The sequence below is a fragment of the Arvicola amphibius genome, chromosome 4 (assembly GCF_903992535.2).
Source record: "Arvicola amphibius chromosome 4, mArvAmp1.2, whole genome shotgun sequence".
Taxonomy (NCBI): Eukaryota; Metazoa; Chordata; class Mammalia; order Rodentia; family Cricetidae; genus Arvicola; species Arvicola amphibius.
The window spans coordinates 1,012,190-1,032,747 of NC_052050.1; the positions used below are offsets into that span (position 1 = coordinate 1,012,190).

The 20,558-nt window shown below is 51.8% G+C and overlaps 1 protein-coding gene across 3 annotated transcripts in view; it reads left to right on the plus strand.

Annotated features, from left to right (window-relative positions):
* The window catches only part of Ccdc57 (coiled-coil domain containing 57), a 93,326-nt gene that overhangs the window by 32,295 nt on the left and 40,473 nt on the right, over window positions 1-20,558 (plus strand). For all 3 annotated transcript variants that reach the window (XR_005285186.1, XM_042055022.1, XM_038328849.1), the window contains exons 10-15: window positions 25-159; window positions 7,797-8,010; window positions 8,632-8,799; window positions 11,781-11,881; window positions 14,294-14,467; window positions 19,426-19,639. Coding sequence is in view for 2 of the 3 variants with exons in the window: in XM_042055022.1 (XP_041910956.1) it covers window positions 25-159; window positions 7,797-8,010; window positions 8,632-8,799; window positions 11,781-11,881; window positions 14,294-14,467; window positions 19,426-19,639 (1,006 nt within the window). In the remaining variant the exon portion in view is untranslated. The remainder of the gene's footprint in view (window positions 1-24; window positions 160-7,796; window positions 8,011-8,631; window positions 8,800-11,780; window positions 11,882-14,293; window positions 14,468-19,425; window positions 19,640-20,558) is intronic.

Genomic DNA, 20,558 nt, shown 5'->3' on the forward strand with positions numbered 1-20,558 from the left:
GCCCACTGATGGACGTTTCCCCAGGTTGCTGCTAAGCTCCAGGAGACAGAGAAGGCACTGCATCAGAAAGAGACGTTGCTGAAGGCTGTGTCACTGGAACGAGACCAGGCCGTGGAGACTCTGCGGACACACGGGCTAGTCCCCGGACAGGAGGCACAGGTGAGCCCCCTGCGGCCTTGAAGAGCCGTCCTTCCCTCCGTCCACAGCTGCGGAAGAGACTTCCATGTCCACTAGGTCGGCTTGGGCTTTCTCGGTCCAGCCCCTCTCAATGGCAGTTGCCCCAGCGAGGGCAAGTCCAAAGCTTTACAGCCTTAGAGCGGGCGTTCTAGTGCGAGGAGTTCTCTGCTCTTTAGCCCTCGAGGCTACATCCCTACATCCAAAGGCGCCACTCGACACTAGGGGGCAGTGTCAAGTCACTGTTGAGTCTTCCAAACCGCTCATCGTTAAATGCTCAGACTTTACCTCCCGAGACCATTAATTTGCTGACTCCGTCTCGTAACTTTATTTTTATTTATTATTGTTGTTGGAGGAGCCACGACAAGCATCTGAAGGTCAGAGGGCAACTTGTGGAGTTGGTTCTCGCCTTCCACATTTTATGTGGGTTTTGAGGACCTCACTCAAGACTTCTGGGCTTGCAGCAGGCATCTTTACCTATAAAGCCATTGCACTGGCCCCAAGTCTCTTCCTCATAGAGGCGGATACTACCGCCATGGAGACCAATCTGCCTAAGCTGTTGCAGTTGTTAGCAGGACTAAATTCCTAGGCAGAGGGGAGGGCACAGGGCGAGGGCTCAGGGGGACTTGGGAGGGGGGGAGGGCTAGAGGCAGCCTTAAATGGAGAGAGGCAGGAAATAGCATTGTCCCAGGCCTGCAAATGGTTTTGTTTCCTCTGCTGGTGGTTTTTTTTTTTTTTTTTGGTGTACTCACCCCTCAGGGTGGTGAAGTGAAGGTCCTAGCACCCTGAGCAGTGAGACTAATGAGACAGTGTACCATGTCCACCCCGGCAAGCATTCTCACCCTATAAAGTCCCTGCACCCTTCCCTTGGTCCTACCTCCCTACCCAATCAGTGCCTATTGCGTCTGTTGCTGTGGAGGATGGGGGGGGGGGGCAACGACAGGATTCCCTCTATCGCATGCAATGGGGCTTGGCCATAGTTATTCCAAGGGCCGGCCATGGTAAAGAATTAAAGTTCCTCCCTTTAATACCAGAAGAACTGTGAGTTTGGGACCAACCTGGTCTACATAGTGAGTTCCAGGCCAACCAGAGTTATATATTGAGATCCTGTCTCAAACCCCATCCACCCCCAAAATAAGAATATTTGAAGGGGTAGGGTTACTGCTTAGTGGGCCAAGTGCTCGCCGTGTGACCATAGGGACCTAAATCTGCAGAGTCATGCAGTGCTGCTCCTGGACTCCACACGATGACACGTGGGCACACCTGTACACACCAGCATGTAATACACATGTACACACACAGTATTTAAAATTTAGGCAGGTGTGGTAGCATGTGCTGTGATTTCAGCACTCAGGCAGCTGAGGGAAGAAAATCGTTGAGTTCAAGGCCAGCATGGACTACATAGGCTCTCTATCGAAAACAAATGAAAAATGTGACTAGGCACTTTCCTCACATGATCAAGGCCCCAGATTTGATCCCCAATACCACAAATAATTGTAATCCGTCCCTGCACACACACATCCCCACAGTCCTTCTGTGGGGCACACAGAGCCCAGGAAGTTTCTTGCCTGTGTTGACTCTTAGCACACAAAGTGCATCTGTGAGGACCCCACCCCTGCTGCATGGGAATCGTCCAGCCACGGGAACCACGGGAGCCTGGCTGGTTGTTTGTACTCTGGGATATAAGACTTAGCCTTAGAGGACACACAGATGCACAGGATGGCCATGTGACGGCAGAGACTAGAGTGACAGACTTAGAGGAACACCAGGAACACCAGGACCAAACGTCAGAGGCCGACGTGGCCTGGAACAGATCACTGCAGGCATTTACATGAAGCGGTGTCAGTCATGGGCCTGCATAGCAGGAGAGAATAAATCCGTTTGGACCTAGTTCATGGAGGTCTGTCCTGAAGCTGTGAGGAACTCCCACAGACTCTGTAGAGCCAAGCCTGGGCTAGTCCTCTGGCAGGCTCATTGGGTCCTCATAATCGTGCCCATCTGAAGATAAGGCTTCTCTTAGGATGACACTCTTTCAGGACTTTTGTTTGTTTTGTTTTTTGAGACACATTTTCTCTTCTTTGTAGCCCTGGCTGTCCTGAAACTCACTCTGTAGACCAGGCTGGCCTCAAACTCACAGAGATCCATCTGTTTCCCAAGTGCTGGGATTAAAGGCACATGCTACCACCACCCAGCTTAAACTTTCTTATAGAACCCAGGACCACCAGCCCAGGGATGGCACCACCCACAGAGGGCTGGGCCCTCTCCCATCAATCACTGAGTAAGGAAACGCCCTACAGGTGTATCTACAGCCTGACCTTTTGGAGGCATTTCTCAGTTGAGGTTCCCTCCTCTTTGATGACTCTAGTTTGTGTCAGGCTGACACAGAATTGCTCAGCACAACTATCCCTTGCCAGCTTGACACACAAACACAATACTGTTAAGCCACAAACTTAACCTTTCCTTGTTCATCCCCCAAATCAAACATTAATATAAATATCACATATATATATGTGTGTGTGTGTGTGTGTGTATGTGTATGTGTATGTGTATATGTATGTGTATATGTATAAAAATCCCCTGGTCTTACAAATTCAAACACTTTAAAGTTCAGCCTGGCTGGGCACTGGTGGCATATATCTTTAATCCCAGCACTCAGAAGGCAGACAGATCTCTGTGAGTTTGAGGCCAGCCTGGTCTACAGAGCGAGTTCCAGGACAGGCTCCAAAGCTACATAGAGAAACCCTGTCTCGAAAAACAAAAGCAAAGCAAAGTTCAGCCTGGGGCTGGAGCGATAGCTCAGTGGTTAGAGCATACCCTTATCTTACAGAGGACCCAAGTTCAATTCCCAGCACCCACTTTGGGCAGTTTACACCTGCCTGTAACTCCAGCTTCAGGAGATCTGTTATCTCTGGCCCCAGAGAGCACGGCACTAACATACCTGTACGGCTTTGTTCACAGATACACACATACACACACACACAATTAAAATAAATCTTTAAAAAAAAGTTCAGCCTGTTTAAAAATCACCAAGCCTCTTTTAAAATACAAAGTCTAAAAAAAAAAAAATCCAAAGCCTCACAAGTATGGGTTTGGGTCGCTTTTCCAGCCCCACCCCCTGCTGCGCACACAAGCCGGGGCAGGCTCCACACCACTGCTGCTGTTCCTGGTGGTCATCCCGTGGTTCTGACATCTCCAAACTCCTTCTGCTGCACTTGGGCTGCACTTTTGCTAACAGCCTCTCCTGGGCCGTCTTCGCAGCTTGACCCCTTTAGTCTTGGGCCTTACCTTCAACCCACGCCTCAGCTGCTCTCCGTCCCCCTTCATGCCTGCCATCCAGTCCCACCTCGGTGACACTCACACGTGACCACGTCAGGCTGCCAGCATGAGGTCAACCTTGGCTGACTCTGGAACACAGCTTCTCTGTGCCCCCAGGAAACACTGCCCAGGTTTCACCTCCCTGAGGTTGGTCTCTTCTGAAACACCACTCAGTTCTCAGCATCAGCTGAGCAGCACCAATTATCCCATCAATTGTAAAGCAGAGGTGCTGGTCTCTTCTTAATCATACCTAATTCTTCAACCCCAGCTGACCAGAAACACGGCCTCTTCATTAAAATAACAAATGGCCCAGCAGAGTCTCTGCTTCCCTCTGGAACTTCACAGGCCAGGCCTCCATCTTCTGCGCTGCTCTCAGTGTTCTCATCTCCCGAGCTCCTACAGAGCAGCCCGCTGAGCTCTCAACACTCAATGATTTCCTAGCCCAAAGTTCCAAAGTCCTTCCACAGCCCTCCCCAAAACACATGGTCAGGTCTGTCACAGTGATACCCCATTATCCTGGTGCCGGTTTCTGTCCTAGGTAAGGTTACTATTGCTGTGATGAATCACCATGGCCAGACCCAAGTTGGGGAGGAAAGGGTTTATTTGGCTTATGCTTCTACATCGTAGTCCACCACTGAAGGAAGTCAGGGCAGGAACTCGAACAGGGCAAGACCTGGAGGCAGGAGCTGATGCTGAGGCCATGAGGGGTACAACTGGCTTACTCCCTCTAGCTTGCTCAGTCTGCTTTCTTATAGAACCCAGGACCACCAGCCCAGGGGTGTCCCCACCCATAATGGGCTGAGCCCTCCCCTCTCAATCACTAATTAAGAGAATGCCATTCAAAACCGTGCCATGGTAGCATACACCTTTAATCCCAGCACTTGGGAGGCAGAGGCAGATGGATCTCTGTGAGTTTGGGGCCAGCCTGGTCACAGAGCAAGTTCCAGGACAGCTAGGGCTGTTACGCAGAGAAACCCTGTCTTGGGAAAAGGAGGAGGAGGAAGACAGTGAGGGAGTGAATATCCTTTGGTAGCCATGACTTCTTATCCCACAGGCTTTCAGTGAGATCATATGTGAAGTGCTCCCCAAGGAGCACAGGGAGGCTGTAGACAAATGGCAAGGAAAGGTGCTTATTTTCATCAGTTGCCCTTACTGGAAACTTTCTTGTACTTTTCCCCTAGGCTGGCAATCAAAAAAAGACATTTGTCTCCAAGTACCAGCTAAGCAGGTCAGCAAGGGCTATCAGTTGGCTGGTTTCTTTGTTAAGTAAACAATAAACTTTAGAAGTGTGCTCTGTAGTCAGGAACAATCCACACCCACCCACCCCTTAAGTGCACCCTTGATCTTGAACAAAGTGTCTGGCTGAGGTCCCAATAGCCAAAGTGACCACGACAGTTTCCAGAATCTGTCTGCATACACAAACCCAGGCACAACTTTGGAGTGGAGTGATGGAGTAGAACTCAGCAGGGAGAGGCGCTCACCAGCTCCTGACTGGCAGCATTACATAAAAGTTTGAACTGAATGAGGGCTTTCCAGCCTGCCTTAACTGGCAAGCTGCAAGCGTCAGGATCGGAGATGCTGCTTGAGTGTTGCAGAGCAGGGCCCTCTGCAGGCCCTGCTAGGATCACTGGGGACCACCTCTGGGTTGCCTCGTAGCTCGTGCAAGAGACTGGCACCAAGCTTGCCAGGATTGGCTGTATGTGACATGTCCACCTTACAAGCTCCCGTCTGGCACCTGAGGTGTAGATCAAAGGGTGGCCCTTGTGCTCCAGAGCTGTCACCTTGGGGACCCCAAGAGGGAGACGGTGCAGCCAGCCTGAAGCCAGAACAGGCTCTTAGCCAACTTGGTGTCACAGATGTGAGGTAGCACAGAGGTGACCAGGCTCCCTTAGTGTGTGTCTCTCTGCTTCCCAGAGAGTCTCTCCTGGTTTCCTGGCCCGAAAAGGGATCTCCACAGTCGTAATAAAGGAGAGGCTGGGTGCTGCCGAGAGCTGAGCTGGCCGCTCCTGTCCAGAGCGTAAGAGGAGGTGGGGCTGGAAGGCTATGAGCCATGGGCCACACATCCAGTCAGCCTGACTGAAGAAAAGCATTGGTGAGCTAGGGCCAGGGTTAAAAGAAATGATAGTTCTGTTCTAGGAGTCAGACAGCTGACAGCAACTTCAAAGGCTGTATGTAGTTGGGCTGGTGAGATGGCTCCCTGGTAAGGGTGCTTGCTGGTCAGCGTGGAGGCCAGAGCTTGATCCCCAAGACCCACTGTGGGAGGAGAGGACCACCTTTCTCAGGTTTTCCTCTGACTTCCGTATGCAGGCTGTGGCGTGTATGTATATTCACACTCAAACACACACAGAGAATGTAATTTTTAAGTGGGGGGTGGCTGTCACACAGGGTTAGAGCACACCCAGCTCAGAGTCTTTCCACCTTGGGAAGTCTGCACTTCTCCCTGGAGGGAGGTACTTTTGCTGGAAATCCACGTGCTTGGGGAGTAGGCAGACAGACGGGACGGAGTGGGCTGAACATGGGGTGGGGGCAGAGCTGAGCATTTTACTAGGAAGTTCATCTTTTCCTTAAATTCTACCACAAATATTTCTGCTGCATAGAGATTTTTCAGAAACATAATCTAAATGGGGACATGCCATGCCTTAGTATCCTGAATCATTTACTTTTTTAAAATTTTTTTATTATTTATTAATTTTTTTCCAGCCTGATCAGTTTCCTCTCCCTCCCTCCTCCCTTCTTTCCCCTCCCCTCACCCTTTCCTCCTCGAAGTCTTACTGCAACTTGATATGCCGTGGCTGACTGACATACATGGGAGGCCTGCCCATTTTGGAATCATTTTCCTACCAGGGTGTTAGATTGTTCACAAGCACAGTTAAAATGCTGCGGCGGTTGGGTGGGGTTGAGGGAGACTGGAGAGATAGCTCAGCAGTCAAGAGCACGTTTTGCTTTTGCTGCTCTTGCAGAGGACCCAGGTTCAGTTCCCAGCACCATATGGCAGCTCACAACCGTCTGTAACTTCAGTTCCAGGTATTATCCAGCACCCTCTTCTGGCACGAAAGTAGTGTATTTGTAGTCAAAACAGCCATGCATATAACGTGAAAATCAATATATTTTAAAGATGTGCTGTTAGACACATCATGTCTCTTCCTCGGAAGACCAGCTAGGACTGCCTGTGCCGGGTCTTGCCTGGCTTATGACAAGAGAAGCTGCTAACAGGTCACTCTTAAGTCTCAGTTTGCACTGAGGGGAACTTTGAAATACCTCTGGCCATATTCATTTCTTTCCCTTTTTGTTCTGGGTGTCTGTTTTCTGCACCTCGCGTTTCCCCAGGCTCAGGAGCTCTACTATCTGATCCTTTGGTTGTTTTCTGCTGCATGCACAGTCCCCACGCTCCGCCTCGCTGCGTGCATAGTCCCCACGCTCCGCCTCGCTGCGTGCACAGTCCCCACGCTCCACCTCGCTGCGTGCACGGTCCCCACGCTCCACCTCAGACGTGCTCTGTGCTGTATGAAAGCTGCACAAACCCCTTAAAGCCTTTGGTGCACTGAACACAGGCATGAGACTGGACCACTGTCCACCTCCAGTTTCCTCGGCACCCTCCCTCCTTCCTGGCCTCTGTGACCCTTGTCTGTCTTAGTGACTCCAGCTACTGAAAGACCCTATCATGGAGTCCCTCACGAACCGATATGCCTCTCAAGGCACATGCCTATGGGTTAGGAGGATCATTGTGTTGTGGGAACTTTTTCCTGGGGAGACATAACCAAGCATCTATCCCCTCTGTATGGGCTTGATGACAAATTAAAGTACAGTTCTATCAACCCAACCTGGGAAACCAAAGAGTTTACAGGGCTGGCACACAGATCATGAATGAGCGGCTGCTTACGTGAACACAGGGGACGCCATAACCATCTTAGTCCCGGTTTTGACCCAGCAGCCATTGGCTTCCCATAACCATACAGATCGACCCCTTGCCTTCAGCTAACCTTCCACGGTCCATAGAGACCCTGACACACTTCTAGACCAGGAGCAGTGAGGGCCAGATGGCATAGTGGTGGGTGGGGTGTGCAGGAGGGGAGCCCAGTGATGCACCATTCCCACCTGTGGGGTGTCAGCAGTCGACAAGCCTGATCTTGGGGGGGGGGAGCTCTTGCAAATAATAACAGCTTTTCTGATAAAGATGGTGGCCATTACACTCAGAGGACGGTGTCTGGAGGACAGGTGTGGAGTAGCATGGCTGCAAGCTGGGTTAAAGCCGAGAACCTCCTCTTCTGTGTCCGTAACTATTCTCCTTGGGTGTGTGTGGTTGGCAGGTACCTCCACAGCAGCATGAAGGAGAAATGAGGGAAGAGTCTCCATCTAGTGACATCCAGAGGCTGCAGGAGCAGAATGCGAGTCTGCGGAACGCTGTTGCACAGATGAGGCGAGAGATGGAGATGCTGAGCGGCCATCTTCCTTCTGCTCAACCGGAAGAGTGCTCGGAGCCAAGCCCTGATCCCCAGGCTGGAGGAGATCAGGCCCCTCCGGGTGAGCTGGTGCAGCAGTAAGGAGGGGCGGGTGGTGAGAGTAGGAGTAGGGCAGGACAGGGAGAGAGCCGCAGACAAGCTTCTCACCCCAGTCTCTCACCAAAGCCACCCCCCACTCCCACCCCCCACCCCCTCATCCCCCCACCCCCGTAAACCACTGCAAAGTGTGCAAAGTGTGGCACTTGCTTGTCCTCCAAGAGAGAAACAATGTTTCTTTGGTGACATGGAGGAGAAGGTACAGAGCACATATCTGATGGACCTGGGAAGCCATCAGACTGGGCAGAGTGAGGCACTGGTGGCAAGGCTGCAGGCCAGACCTTCCACAAGAGGAGCATCCTGCGGTGGATCTGAGCTGGCAGCCCCACCTTTGCCTAGTTCCTAGCAGGCACCATGACTGCTTCTGAGGGTCTGATCCCTGGTGTGGGAGTTGTGCCCTCTATGCCCAAAGCCAATGGGAGACAGGCAAGTACTCCCTTCTGGCCCCAGACCCTTCCTGGAGGATATAGGGGCTAGGCTGAGAGTTGGGGCAAGAGAGGGCAGGGGCGGAGGCAGCCTTCAAGCCCTGCAGCCGAGACGAGAGTGTGCCAGTGAGCGTGTGCCGTGTTCCCTGCTGTCTCTGCAGATTATGTTCTGGCGCTTGAAGCAGAAATGCAGAACCTAAAGCGTAAGCTGAAAGCCCTGGAAGAGCAGCAGCAAGGTGTCGGAGAGCCAGTGACAGCGGCCTTGCCCGCTGCCGGTCCACAGCCTGCTGGTCCACAGCCTGGTGCCCACAGCTCCGCAGACACAGCAGGTGAGAGCCCCTGGCTACCCAGACCTTATGCTCTGTCCCAGTAACACTGACTGTGAAATTAGGGTGAATCCCTGAGGCAAATCTTACAAATGCATGCCTAGCTCCACAGTGTTAGTCACCTTCAGACACCCTGTCTCCAGAACCAGGAGTCCCCCGAAGTCTCCATGTTAGGTGAGAGCTCTGTTTCCTCGTGTAAGTGGAACGATATGCGCGTGTGCGTTTGGCTGGTGTCTTTTGGTCTATGTTGTATGTCAGTGGACAATGCCGGACTTCACAGTGCTTCTGCCGTTCACCCTCCGTGCAGTTTGCAGGGCAGCCCCTCCCTGTTTGGCCATCCTAGAGGCCGTCTGGCATATCCTGTCCCTAGTGCATTGGAGAGCACGGACATCTTTTTTTCCTGGGCCTTTGGAATCCTCGTCTGCCCTGGCTGTCACGGTGAATGTATCTGTTACTTTTCTGCTGCTGTGACAGGACCCCAAGAACTGGGCCTTACAGCAGAAAGCGTTTGTTCTGGCTGCAGTTGCAGAGGTTAGAAACTGTGCAGACGAGGCTGAGGCCGCAGACGGGTGCCGTACCCGAGAAAGGGCACCTCCAGGGACGTGCCTCCTCCAGTAAGGCTGTGTATCCTAAACCTGCACAGAAACGGTGCCTCAACTGGGGACCAGGTATTCATTCAAACATCTTAGCCTATGAGGGACATTATCATCAAACTTCTACGGTGAAATACTCCAGACTGGCCGTAAACAGATGGTGGCCTCTGAGAGACCCTGGAGTTCTGAACAGCGCTCACGCTGCCAAGTGCTAGCCGTCTGATGTCCCTGGGCCCCTCGGGGCTCTCCACAGACTTCCGTCCACAGGCCCTTCCCAGGAGTGTTCTGCCCTTGGTGTGGAGTGCTGTGGCAGTGGGGAGGAGGACAGGCATCTTTCCTGGAACAGGTTTGCCTTGGGCCTTCTCTCCATTCTTTAGTGAGAAGGAGGGGGCGTGGGTACAGGGTGCATTCTCCTGGTACCTGAGGGAAGGAGGCTCCTGTGGGTCAGCCCAGGCCCCACTGCTCTCCCCTTCACCTCCCAGAGTCGTCTGTGTGCCTGACAGTGTGGATGCCCTCTCTGTCCTGTCACACCATCCTTTCCTAGGAAGGAACCCAGAAACTGGTGCAGCTTCCTGATGGCTGCTGCCCCTGGCCTGCCAGTGTTTCATGGAGAACTGCCAGATTTGGGGTCAGAAGTAAGACAGGCTTGTCATTTCATTTCCTTGTTTGCGATGATCGGGTCACAGTTTAGAACCAGGACTGGTCTGACCCTAGAGATGTGAGTGACCAGATAAGTCTTAAACTATTTGTAGAATTCAACTTTGAAATCACCAGGCCCCAGAGTTTTCCTTATGGGAAGATTTGAAACTTGATTTGTTTATTGTAGTTGAGGGACTGTTCACATACATTGTTTCGTTTTGTTTTTTGAGGCAGGGCTTCTCTGTGTAGCCCTATCTGACCTGGAACTCTGTAGACCAGGCTGACCTGGGATTAAAGACATGCGCCACCACCGCGTGGCCATATTTTCTTTCTATAAATATTTGTTACATTATACTAAGAAATTATTCATTTCCTCAAGTTTTCAGACTTCTGCGATGAAGTTTCTTATCCTGTCCGTTTTGTTCATTTTCTTCTTTGAGACTGTGATCCTCCTGCCTCAGCTATCTCAGTAGCTGAGACCATATAACTGCACAGTCTCTCCTGAGTCTTCAGTGTCCATAGAGTTCTCCCCGTGCATCATACTGAACATTGCTGTTCTCTTTTATTCTTCTTTTTTTTTTTTTCCTGAGACAAGATTTCTCTGTGTAACAGTCCTGTCTGTCCTGGAACTCAAATTATAGACCAGACTGGCCTTGAACTCACAGAAATCTGCCTGCCTCTGCCTCAAGTGCTGTGATTAAAGGCCTGTGCCACATGCCTGACATCTTTTATTCTTTCTTGATGTCCTACTAGAGAGTATGTAGTTATTTATTTCTTTGCTTATTATCCTTACAAAAGCTGATCATTGGTTTTATTGATATTAGAGGACACGTTATTTCTATTTCCTCGGTATTTTATTCTGTCTTTCCTCTAGGTTCATGTGTTGATCTTTTATCTAAAATATGCACCTAATGCTATAAATGTGCTTTTTCATTTCTTATGCAGTGCTATAAGTGGAACCTAGAGCCTGGCACACACTGGCCAGTTCTCTGCCCCTGAGCCCTAGCCACGGCCAGTTTGATTTTCAGAGGGGCTTTTTGGTTTTTTTTACATGTATGGGTGTTTTGCCTTCATGTGTGTATCTGTACCACAATGTGCCTGGTGACTGCAGGAGCCAGGAAAGGGTGTCAGAGTCTCTGGAACTGCAAGTCACAGATGATTGTGAACTGCTATATGGGTGCTGGGAACCAAACCTTGTTCCTCTGGAAGAGCAGCCACTGCTCATAATCCCTGAGCCATCTCTCCAGCACCACCACCCCCACAGCCAATTTTTTATTTTTGAAACAGTCTCACTAAGTAGCTTAGGCTGGCCTTGAACTCACTCTGCAGATTGACTCCTGAGTCACTGGGATTTATAGCTGTGAACCACCGGGCCTAGGAGCTGTGAGCTGCCTTGAAAAGACAGATTTACATACATTCCTTAAAGCTGCTTTACCATTCTGCTCAAAACAGCTTGGAATATAAGTGCTACTTCTTCACCCCAGGTTTTATGTGAGCAACTCCCCCCCCCCCATTCCAAATAAATGGTCCTGGATTTAAGGGGAAATTGTTGTGACATGGTCAGGCTGGAGTTCATCCGCTAGTCCTCCTCTCACTCCGTGCGTCCCCCGCCCTTTGATTCAGGGATGGGCGTATTTACCTTGAAGTCAGTTAGAAGCTTCAGTGGGCCTCTGTGGGAAAGGAGGCTCCGCTCCCCAGGGAGACTGCTTTTGTTCCTGAGATCTGAGCTGACAGCAGGGTTCTCATCTGCAGGAGCGGCTTTGACAGGCCAGGCATCTGTTGCATTAGCACTCAGAAAACTCGGAGACAGAGTGCATCTCTTGAACTTGCTGGTGACACAGCTCAAAAAGAAGGTGAGAGTAGCTCTTAACACTCAAGTTGTGCAAGCATTCCTGCTGAAGAACAGTCCAGATTTGGACACAGGTGCAGGTTCTGAGAGGTGCCAGGAGTGACCTCATTGACCTTAGGTGTTTTGGGTGTCTTCCCAACTTCTCTGTCCTTCAGAACAAAGGACTGTGCTGTGCGGTCACTGGTTTATCTCATGGGTGGCTCTGGATTATTCACAGGTAAGCCTGATACGGTGCTAAGTGTCTGTAGTCCCAACACTCATAACGTAGAGGCAGGAGGATCAAGAATTCTAGGTCATCCATGGCTACAGAGAGTTAGAGGCCTGCCTGGGATACATGAGACCCTATCTCAAAACAGCAGCAACAATAACAACCACAAATGCACACACATGTAAACCCACTTACACACACACACACACACACACACACACACACACTTCAATGCTGTAGACAAGAAATAAGAATTTAATTTAGGGTCTGGAGAGATGGAGTAGCTGTTAAGAGCACTGGCTGCTTTTCTAGAGGACCCAGATTCAATTTCCAGCACTCACGGGGCAGCTCACAACTGTCTGTAACTATCGTTCCAGAGGATCTGATGCCTTCACACCAATGCACTGTGAAGTAAAAATAATAAGAAAAGGGCAGCTCCGCCGGCGCAAGAAATCCAATTAGGTCAAATCAAACCAAATCAAAATGCCCATCGTTTTATTAAGTAAGATGCTCTCGGGTGGCCAAGCGCATGGTGGGGAGACAGGAAAGCAGGGAACCCATGCAGACCCGAAAACCACGTGTTTCTCCTTTGGGAGTCCACTTAAATACCCTGTAGGAGTGGTCCTGCCCCCTCCCTGGGGGAGGGTCAGGACCTGGCACGCTGGGATTTGGAGTCCAAACCAATGCAACTCCCAGGCCAAGACTAGGGCTGTGCTCCCAATTTAACAGCACATAAAATAAAGTTAAATAAATTATTAAAAATAATTTAATTTAAAGCATTTTAATTTCACTTTGATAACTGGAGACAGTTGGAATAAGCTTACCTCCATTCAAGTATGATGGCACACGCCTCTAATCCTAGCTCTCAAGAGGCAGTGACAGGTGGATCTCTGTGAGTTTGAGGCCAGCCTGATCTGCACAGTGAGTTCCAGGACAGGCAGGGCTGCAGAGTGAGTCGCTGTCTAAATAAAACAGGTTTACCTTCAAGTGTTTTGCATTTTTATTTAACAGTGTGTTTACCTAATAGTCACCTCTTCTTTGTATATGTGACTGTCCAAACAAGATAGTCACACGGAGTCAACTGTAGGCATCCCTGGAATAGAAGCATTATTTTAATTCCCTTCACCTAGCCTGAGAAGCCAGAATACAAAGAAGTGTGTTTCCCATCTGCTTGGATCTCTCCTTCCTGGCCCAGGCCACATTAGGGCCTTGTGGGTGCTGGTGTTGTGGTGCTAAAGGTTCAGGATGGGTCCTCACAGTCATCCTCCTGCTGCTAACGTACCCGTGGACAGCAGCTGCTCCTGTACCCACGTCCACCTCTGTCGTACCCGTGGATGGCAGGCAGCTTCTCCTCCTGTACCCACGTCTACCACTGTCGTACCCGTGGACGGCAGCCAGCTGCTCCTGTACCCACGTCCACCTATTTTGTACCCGTGGACGGCAGCCGCTCCTCCTGCACCCCATGTCCACCTCTGTCGTACCCACGGATGGCAGCCGCTCCTTCTGTACCCCCCTTCCACCACAGCCACTTCTCTCACTGTCATTTATTTATTTATTTATTTATTTATTTATTTGGGTTCTCTTGTAACCCAAACTGGCCTCACACTTACTGAGGATGTCCTGGAATTTCTGTCTGCCTCTACTTCCCAAGTACCAGAACTACAGACATGTACCACTATACCCTGCTTCTGTGGTGTTGGCAATTGAGCCCAGGGCTTCATGCATGCTAGGCAAGCACTCTATCAACTGAGCCGCATTCCTAGCCCATTACTGCCTTTCATGGCTTCCCCTCATGCTCACTTCCCTCTTGTCTCCTTCTTGGTCTTTTGAGATGGTTTCACTACAGAACCCTGGCTGTCCTGAAACTTTCTATGTAGGCCAGGCTGGGCTTGAACTCTCAGGGATCCGCCTGCCTCTGCCTCCCAAGTGCTAGGATTAAAGGTGTGCATGGCCTCACCCTGCTGCCGTCTGCCCTTGTGGTGGGAACTAGGGCTCGGGAGAGGAAGGTAACCTGCTTTCACTCACACACTTGCCAGTGAGCTTTGGTGTCTAGCATCGACTGCACAGAAGTGCAACACACAGGGCAGGTTTGCAGATCATCACGTCCAGCCAGAGCAGAAACCAGCCACTGACCCTGCTCCACCCCTGCACCTTCCTAGAACAGGCCCCCACCCCTTCCTAACCTTGCCTTCTGAACTGATTGCCTAGCTGTGGCAGAAGCCCCTGGAGTCGGCCACTGTCCTGCACGAGCTCCCCAGTGACGTGGGCCAGGTGCACCTGGAGGTTTGGGAGCTGCAGAAGCAGGTGGCTGAGCTACAGAAGCATCTCAAGACACCCCAGCCCCAAGGAGAGCCTTCTCCCAGGGAGCAGCCACAGAGAGAGGTGGGTGCTGGACATGGATGAGTGCCCCCATTTCCTTCCATCCTGGCTGTCACATGCTTGCTGGCACAGGCTGGATTCCTGATGTGAGGCCAGAGGGTGGTGTTGAGAGGTGACTAAGCGGACACCTCCTCTTTTCATCTGCTGTTTTCCTCTGTGAGCAACTCACACCTCTGCTCATTTCTTTGACTTGACATACCACTGCTGGAGTGGAGCCCATGCCCTCTCTGGCTCCCTGCAGAGAATGCATTTCTCTCCACAAACAGGTTTGGGCTGATGGCTAAGAAGGCACTGTGCACAGACCTGGCCTGCCTACCTGTGAGAGGAGGGGCCCCAGGGCACTCGGCATCTGGTCGGTACTGTGACCAGCACGGAGACCCCCTGGAATCCTCTGACAGAGCCCTCCCTTCCCATGGAAGGCCCCAGTGGAACCATGGGTAGGAGGGTGGCATCCCCACTTTCCCGGCTGTGCCCATGAGACTCCGTCAGTCCTGCAGTAATTGGGGCGATGTGTACTGACTCGTGGTGACCTTCTGCCCCTGCCCTGACCTGCTGTGACAGTGATGACTTAAGGGCACCTTTGACTACCTGTGCTGACCTGTAGTGACCACCAGAGGCCTTAAGGCACCCAGCTGAGAGCTGAAGACAGTATGTGCCCTTATGGCACAACGTTACAGGAACAGGAACACAGCCCATAGCCTCTGGCATAGGCTGTATCTAAGAACAGAGAAGGAAACAGAGCAGGGTTGGGAGCTGAGGGAGCCTGAGGCTCCAGTGAAGGACTGGACTGGCTAATCTGACATACTGAGCAGTGCTAGTCCATAAGGGCTTCTGCTCCTAGGCCTCCCCAAGCCCCCAGACTTCTCCACAATCCATCAGTCCAGGGAGAACAGGTAGGTCAGCACTAAATAATATACGCTAAATTTAAATAGTGGCAGACTGGGTTAAAGCAGCAGGCCCAGAGCTCAGCAGTCACACAGGTAAAGCACTGTTTCCGGGCTTCCCTGTTCCTGCTGGGTCTTAATACCTATGGTTTTGGCACGCTGTGAGGTCGCAGAGCTCAGGAAGCAAGGAAGACCCCAAGGCTGGCAACCACTGCCCGCAGCCTGTCCTTAACCTGGACCAGATTTTAGGTGTGCAGGAAAGGCCAGGCGGTCAGTGCTTCCAAGGGAAGCGGGAACCTGTTCAATGATGTCCTCAGCTATCCTTGCTGATGTATAGATAAAATGGATAAGACATGCGCATGCCCGTTCCCCATGTCCCAAGGGCCTTCAGCCACCAGCACCCGTGTCCCAAGGTTGACCCAGAATCGCTTGTTCCAGTCCCAGTATCAGGGCTCCTTGAACAACGCCAGTTCCAAATAAATATATTAGGGCGATACAGATGCTAGCTGTGAAGGGGTCCAACTGACCATCTCAGCCAGGAAAGACTACAATCCACCAGTTCATAGGAAATCCTCAAGTGATCTTGGCCAAGTGGGCAGGTACATGAAGAAATGGAGGCCAGAAAGGAAGCTCGTCAGTAGAGGCCCTTGCTGCCAAGCCCGAGGACCCGAGCTCAGTCTCTGGAACCGTATGGTAGAAGAGATCCAGCTTCCACAGTTGTCCTCTGCAGCGTGCACTCCACGCCGTACACGCACAGCACCCCAGACAGACAGACAGACAGGTACAACAAGATAATCTTTATAAAGAAAACGTGAAGTGGCCCCTCTACCAGAACATCAGTGCGTAGACACAGCAGACAAGACCATGGAGTGCAGATGAAGAACTCGGGGCAGCGGCTTGCTGAGAACCACGGCGCCCCAATCTCCAGCCACAGTGTCTCTTCCACACCCAGCTGAAATGATCACAAGGTAAAAAACTCACTGGAGAAACCTAAGGACACCCATCTTGACCAACATCAGCACCAGGACACTAGCATCTGTGCCTAAGTGGAACATACCCAAGACGTACTTTTGGGGTTTAGCTCCTCTGGACACTTAGATGTCAGTGCTATAGAATACAGATGACAACCTGGGGACCTTCCAGCTATGAGCAGATCCTTGCACATTCATACTCTGGGGGACCTTCCAGCTATGAGCAGATCCTTGCACATTCATACTCTGGGGTCCCGGGCTCTGGACAGGAGTCCACCTTGGAGGGACATGCTCAGAAGGCCGGGGGAGGTCACCAGGATCATCAACGTGCCGTGATCTTTCGTGGGACGTGCAGAACCACATTGTGTAGCAGGAGAGCACACTGGGACATGCAGAACCACAGTGTGTAGCACAGTGCAGTCTCCCCCCACCCTCCAGTCTTCAGGAAGAGCTTATGTGCAGGGAGCTGGGTGGGTAGTGGGTAGGGCAGTGGCGGTTCCCAAGTCAGGAGTCTGAGACAACCGTCCTTTCAGCTTCTATCAAAGGCTAGTCTTAAGCTGGCAGTGGTGGCACACATCTTTAACTCCAGCACTCTGGAGGCAGAGGCAGGCAGATCTCTGTGAGTTCAAGGCCAGCCTGGTCTACAGAGAGAGTTCCAGGATAGCCAGGGCTACAAAGTGAAACCCTGTCTCAAAAAACAAATGGGAAAGGGTAGTCTTCTTTCCCTTGCCCAACCAAAGAGCCTGTGAAGCTGGCCACTCTTCTCTGTGACACTGTGCACACAGGTACCTGTGCAAAATGCCATGGTCCTTCATGCCTGACCTCGGCCGAGCCTGCTGTTTAGTCATGGCTTGGGCCCAGGTTATCTCCTGTTTCCAGGTCTGCCACCTTCATCAACTCATTTCTAGCCCCATGTCTTCCTCTCTTGTGCTGGAGGGAGTAGAAGGGATCATCTCGGGGCAGTGTTAGCTGCTGGGAGGTTTGGTCCTGGCCTGGGAAGGAGCCGCTGTGACCCATGGGTTCACTGGCATTGACCACAGCCTCCTGAAGGGCTTCAGTCTAAGCCTTAGCGAATCTCATCGAGACATGTCTGCAGATTTCCATACTGTCCAGATTGTCACCATATCAAGATGGTGTCATAGGTGGCAGGATGGGGTCCGCAGCCCTGGGACAAGTGCCAAGGAGTGGGTTGCCACAGTGTTTACTCTAGTGCTGTAGATCAGAAGACATCTCTCAATGTGTCTCATGTTGTAAAATACTTATTTTATGGATTGGTTTTTAGAGACAGGGTTTCTCAGTGTAACCCTGGATGTCCTGGAATTTTCTCTGTAGACCAGGCTGGCCTTGAACTCACAGTGATCCATTTGCCTCTGCCTCCTGAGTTCTGGGATTAAAGACATGTGCCACCATACCGGGCCCAAATAAAAATTATTAACAGCCTGGCGGTGGTGGCGCACACCTTTAATCCTAGCACTCGGGAGGCAGAGGCAGGCAGATCTCTGAGTTCGAGGCCAGCCTGGTCTACAAGAGCTAGTTCCAGGACAGGCTCTAGAAACTACAGGGAAACCCTGTCTTGAAAAAAAACCAAAAAAAAAAAAATTATTAACAGCTGAGCCCAGGGAAATCATTCCATATCCTCCAGGCAAGTGTGCTGTCAGGAACAAGGCCACACTGAGCCTCCTGTGTGGTCACACACAAGGGCTCTAGATTCGGGGGTACATCAGGTGCTGCGCCTTACCAGAGCTGCCACTTTCTGACAAGCTTTATATTTTATAGAGCGCCCGACCTTCGAAGTGACAGGAACCTCCTACCAGACTAGCCCCTGCAAGGTAGAGCCCCAGCCTCCCCCTCCAGATCTAAAACCTCTGTATTCTGAAGGCCACTTGGGGTGTAAGATGCCTGGGCCTAGAACAGCAATCTCTGGGAGCACCGTGTACTTACCTGTCTTGGTCCTGAAGGTCCACAGAACCTTCTCTGACCCCTCTGCTTTGTCTTTCTGCGAGCCCCCCAGTCCCTTGTGGCCTGCAGCATCTGCCAGAAGCACCTGAATGCAGTCACCTACAGGTGCAATCACCCACACACTCCAGGCTACCTGAGGAACAGTAGCACCCAGAGGGCACAAACACATGCCAGCCCTGGCAAGGACCAGGAAACCAGAGCAGGGCATGCAGGATGTTCCAGGACATGAAGTTCTAGCACCCAGAATAGCAGCTGACCGTCATGACGTCTCATAACTGTCAAGACTAGGTGGCCATGTCAGAACCTGGTTCTCCCATGCCTGTATCCTCTTAACATTGTGGCTGTATTTCTGCGGTGTGTGGGTTGGCCCCAAGTCCAGGCTGGGCTGAGTGAGGGATACATGCTTCCAAAGGGCTCGTGTCTGCTTGACCTCCTCTCTAGCAGCCTTTGCTTCTTCCCGTACCTTCTCTGGGAAAGGAGACCACAGCCAACCCATGGGGTGGTAAGGGGACTCTAACAGGCAGGTGGAGAAGGGGTGAGCCAGAGAAGGAAGGGCATGCCAGCCCTTGGGCAACAGGGGAGGAGGACACTGGGAAGGTCCAGTCAGCACAGGTCAGAGGGCAGACGCAGATGGGGCCCGTAGCAGTGAGAAGTGGCTTGGCCACAGGTCCCTGTGTCCACACAGGGTTCAGGCTTCCCAGGTCTGGGTGTTGCTGGAGGCTGACGGGGCCTTCTTTCCTCCAGAGCAGGGCCCTGTGCTGGTGGAGTGTAAATTCTCAATGTCTCTACTTGAAATACACAAAGCTCAGCAGGAGCTGATGGGGAGAAAGAATGCTGTGGGCTTGCAGGGGTGGGGAGGCTGAGAGCTATGCAGCCCTCCCCCGTTCTGGGAGAGAAGTATCTCACTGAAACCTGGGTGCTGTTCCCAACTCCCACCTCAGTTAAAGCAGGGGAGTAGTCACTCTACTGCCTTTTCTCTGGAAGAATGTCACCAGGGAGCCCCCAGCCGTGGTGATTCCGAAAGGGCAGGTGGGCAGCTCGGTGGGCCATACAGTGGGCTACCTCACCATCTCCCAGCCTGCGTGATGTCCAACAGGCTCTCCGGAGTGTCCCTCAGGGCTGTCTCTTGGTTGGGTTTTGTGTACAGGGCCTGACTAACTGGAGACCCATGATCACAAAGGACCAGACGGAGTTCCCTAGTCTCCCCCAGGAAGGGGCTCAGCCTCCACAGACCATATCAGTGCGGCATCTGCAAAGGAAGCTGAAGGATGCAGCTAAGAAGATACGCAGCCTCAGCCTAGAGAAGGAGCAGCTCCTGGAAATGGGGAACAGACTCCGAGCAGAGCGGGGCCTCCCTAAAGGTAGGAACCTGGGCAAGGCTGGTGGGCCAGGCCACACTGGGGTCATGCCAATGGAGAGGGAAGCTGGTGCCATGGTTCTGCCACGGGAGGCCAGAGGGAGGGCTGCAGGCAGGCTTCTTCACAGAGGCCACTGGTGGTGGACCCGAGCCAACCAGACGCCTCAGGCACAGGGCAGGGCTTCATCTCAGCACTGGGTGTCCTTTGACCCACTGCTCTGGCCACATCTGGAAGGAACAGCCACGGAACAGCTGAGGTCCTGTGAGGCAAGCACCAAGGCGGTCCCAGGCCAGCCCTCTGTGGGTGTCCCCAGGTCAGGCAGCATTATCTACAGACACTCGGTTGATTTCCTACAAAAACCAAGCGATTCTTGAGTTCCGGGATTTTTGGCTTGTTTTCATTTTGTTTGTTTTAAATGTAAAACAACCAGGAGAGTGGCTCATGCCTGTACTCCCAGCACTCAAGACTGAAGCAGAAGGCTCACAAGTTCCAGGCAGCCTGGGTTGTGGTGTGAGACCCTATCTTAAAACCAAGCATAGTCTAGAGAGGTGACTCAGTCTCTAGCAGAGTTTGGAGTGCAGATCCCAGTGCCCGCTGCAGAGTCCAGGCCAAGACCAGCCAAGGAGCACAGCCCTAGGAATACAGATGATATATAAATGTAGGCCTGTCACTACAGCCCTGGGCATATAGATATATAAATGTTTATAAATGTAGGCCTGTCACTACAGCCCTGGGAATACAGATGATATATAAATGTAGGCCTGTCACTACAGCCCTGGGAATACAGATGATATATAAATGTAGGCCTGTCGTCACTGTCACTACAGACCAGGCAAAGCAGGTACACGGACGGGGCTCCTTTTCCTCCTACACTCTCCCCTGGGTCTGCCCAGCAGTGCTCCCGGCCTCTAGAAATGTCCGT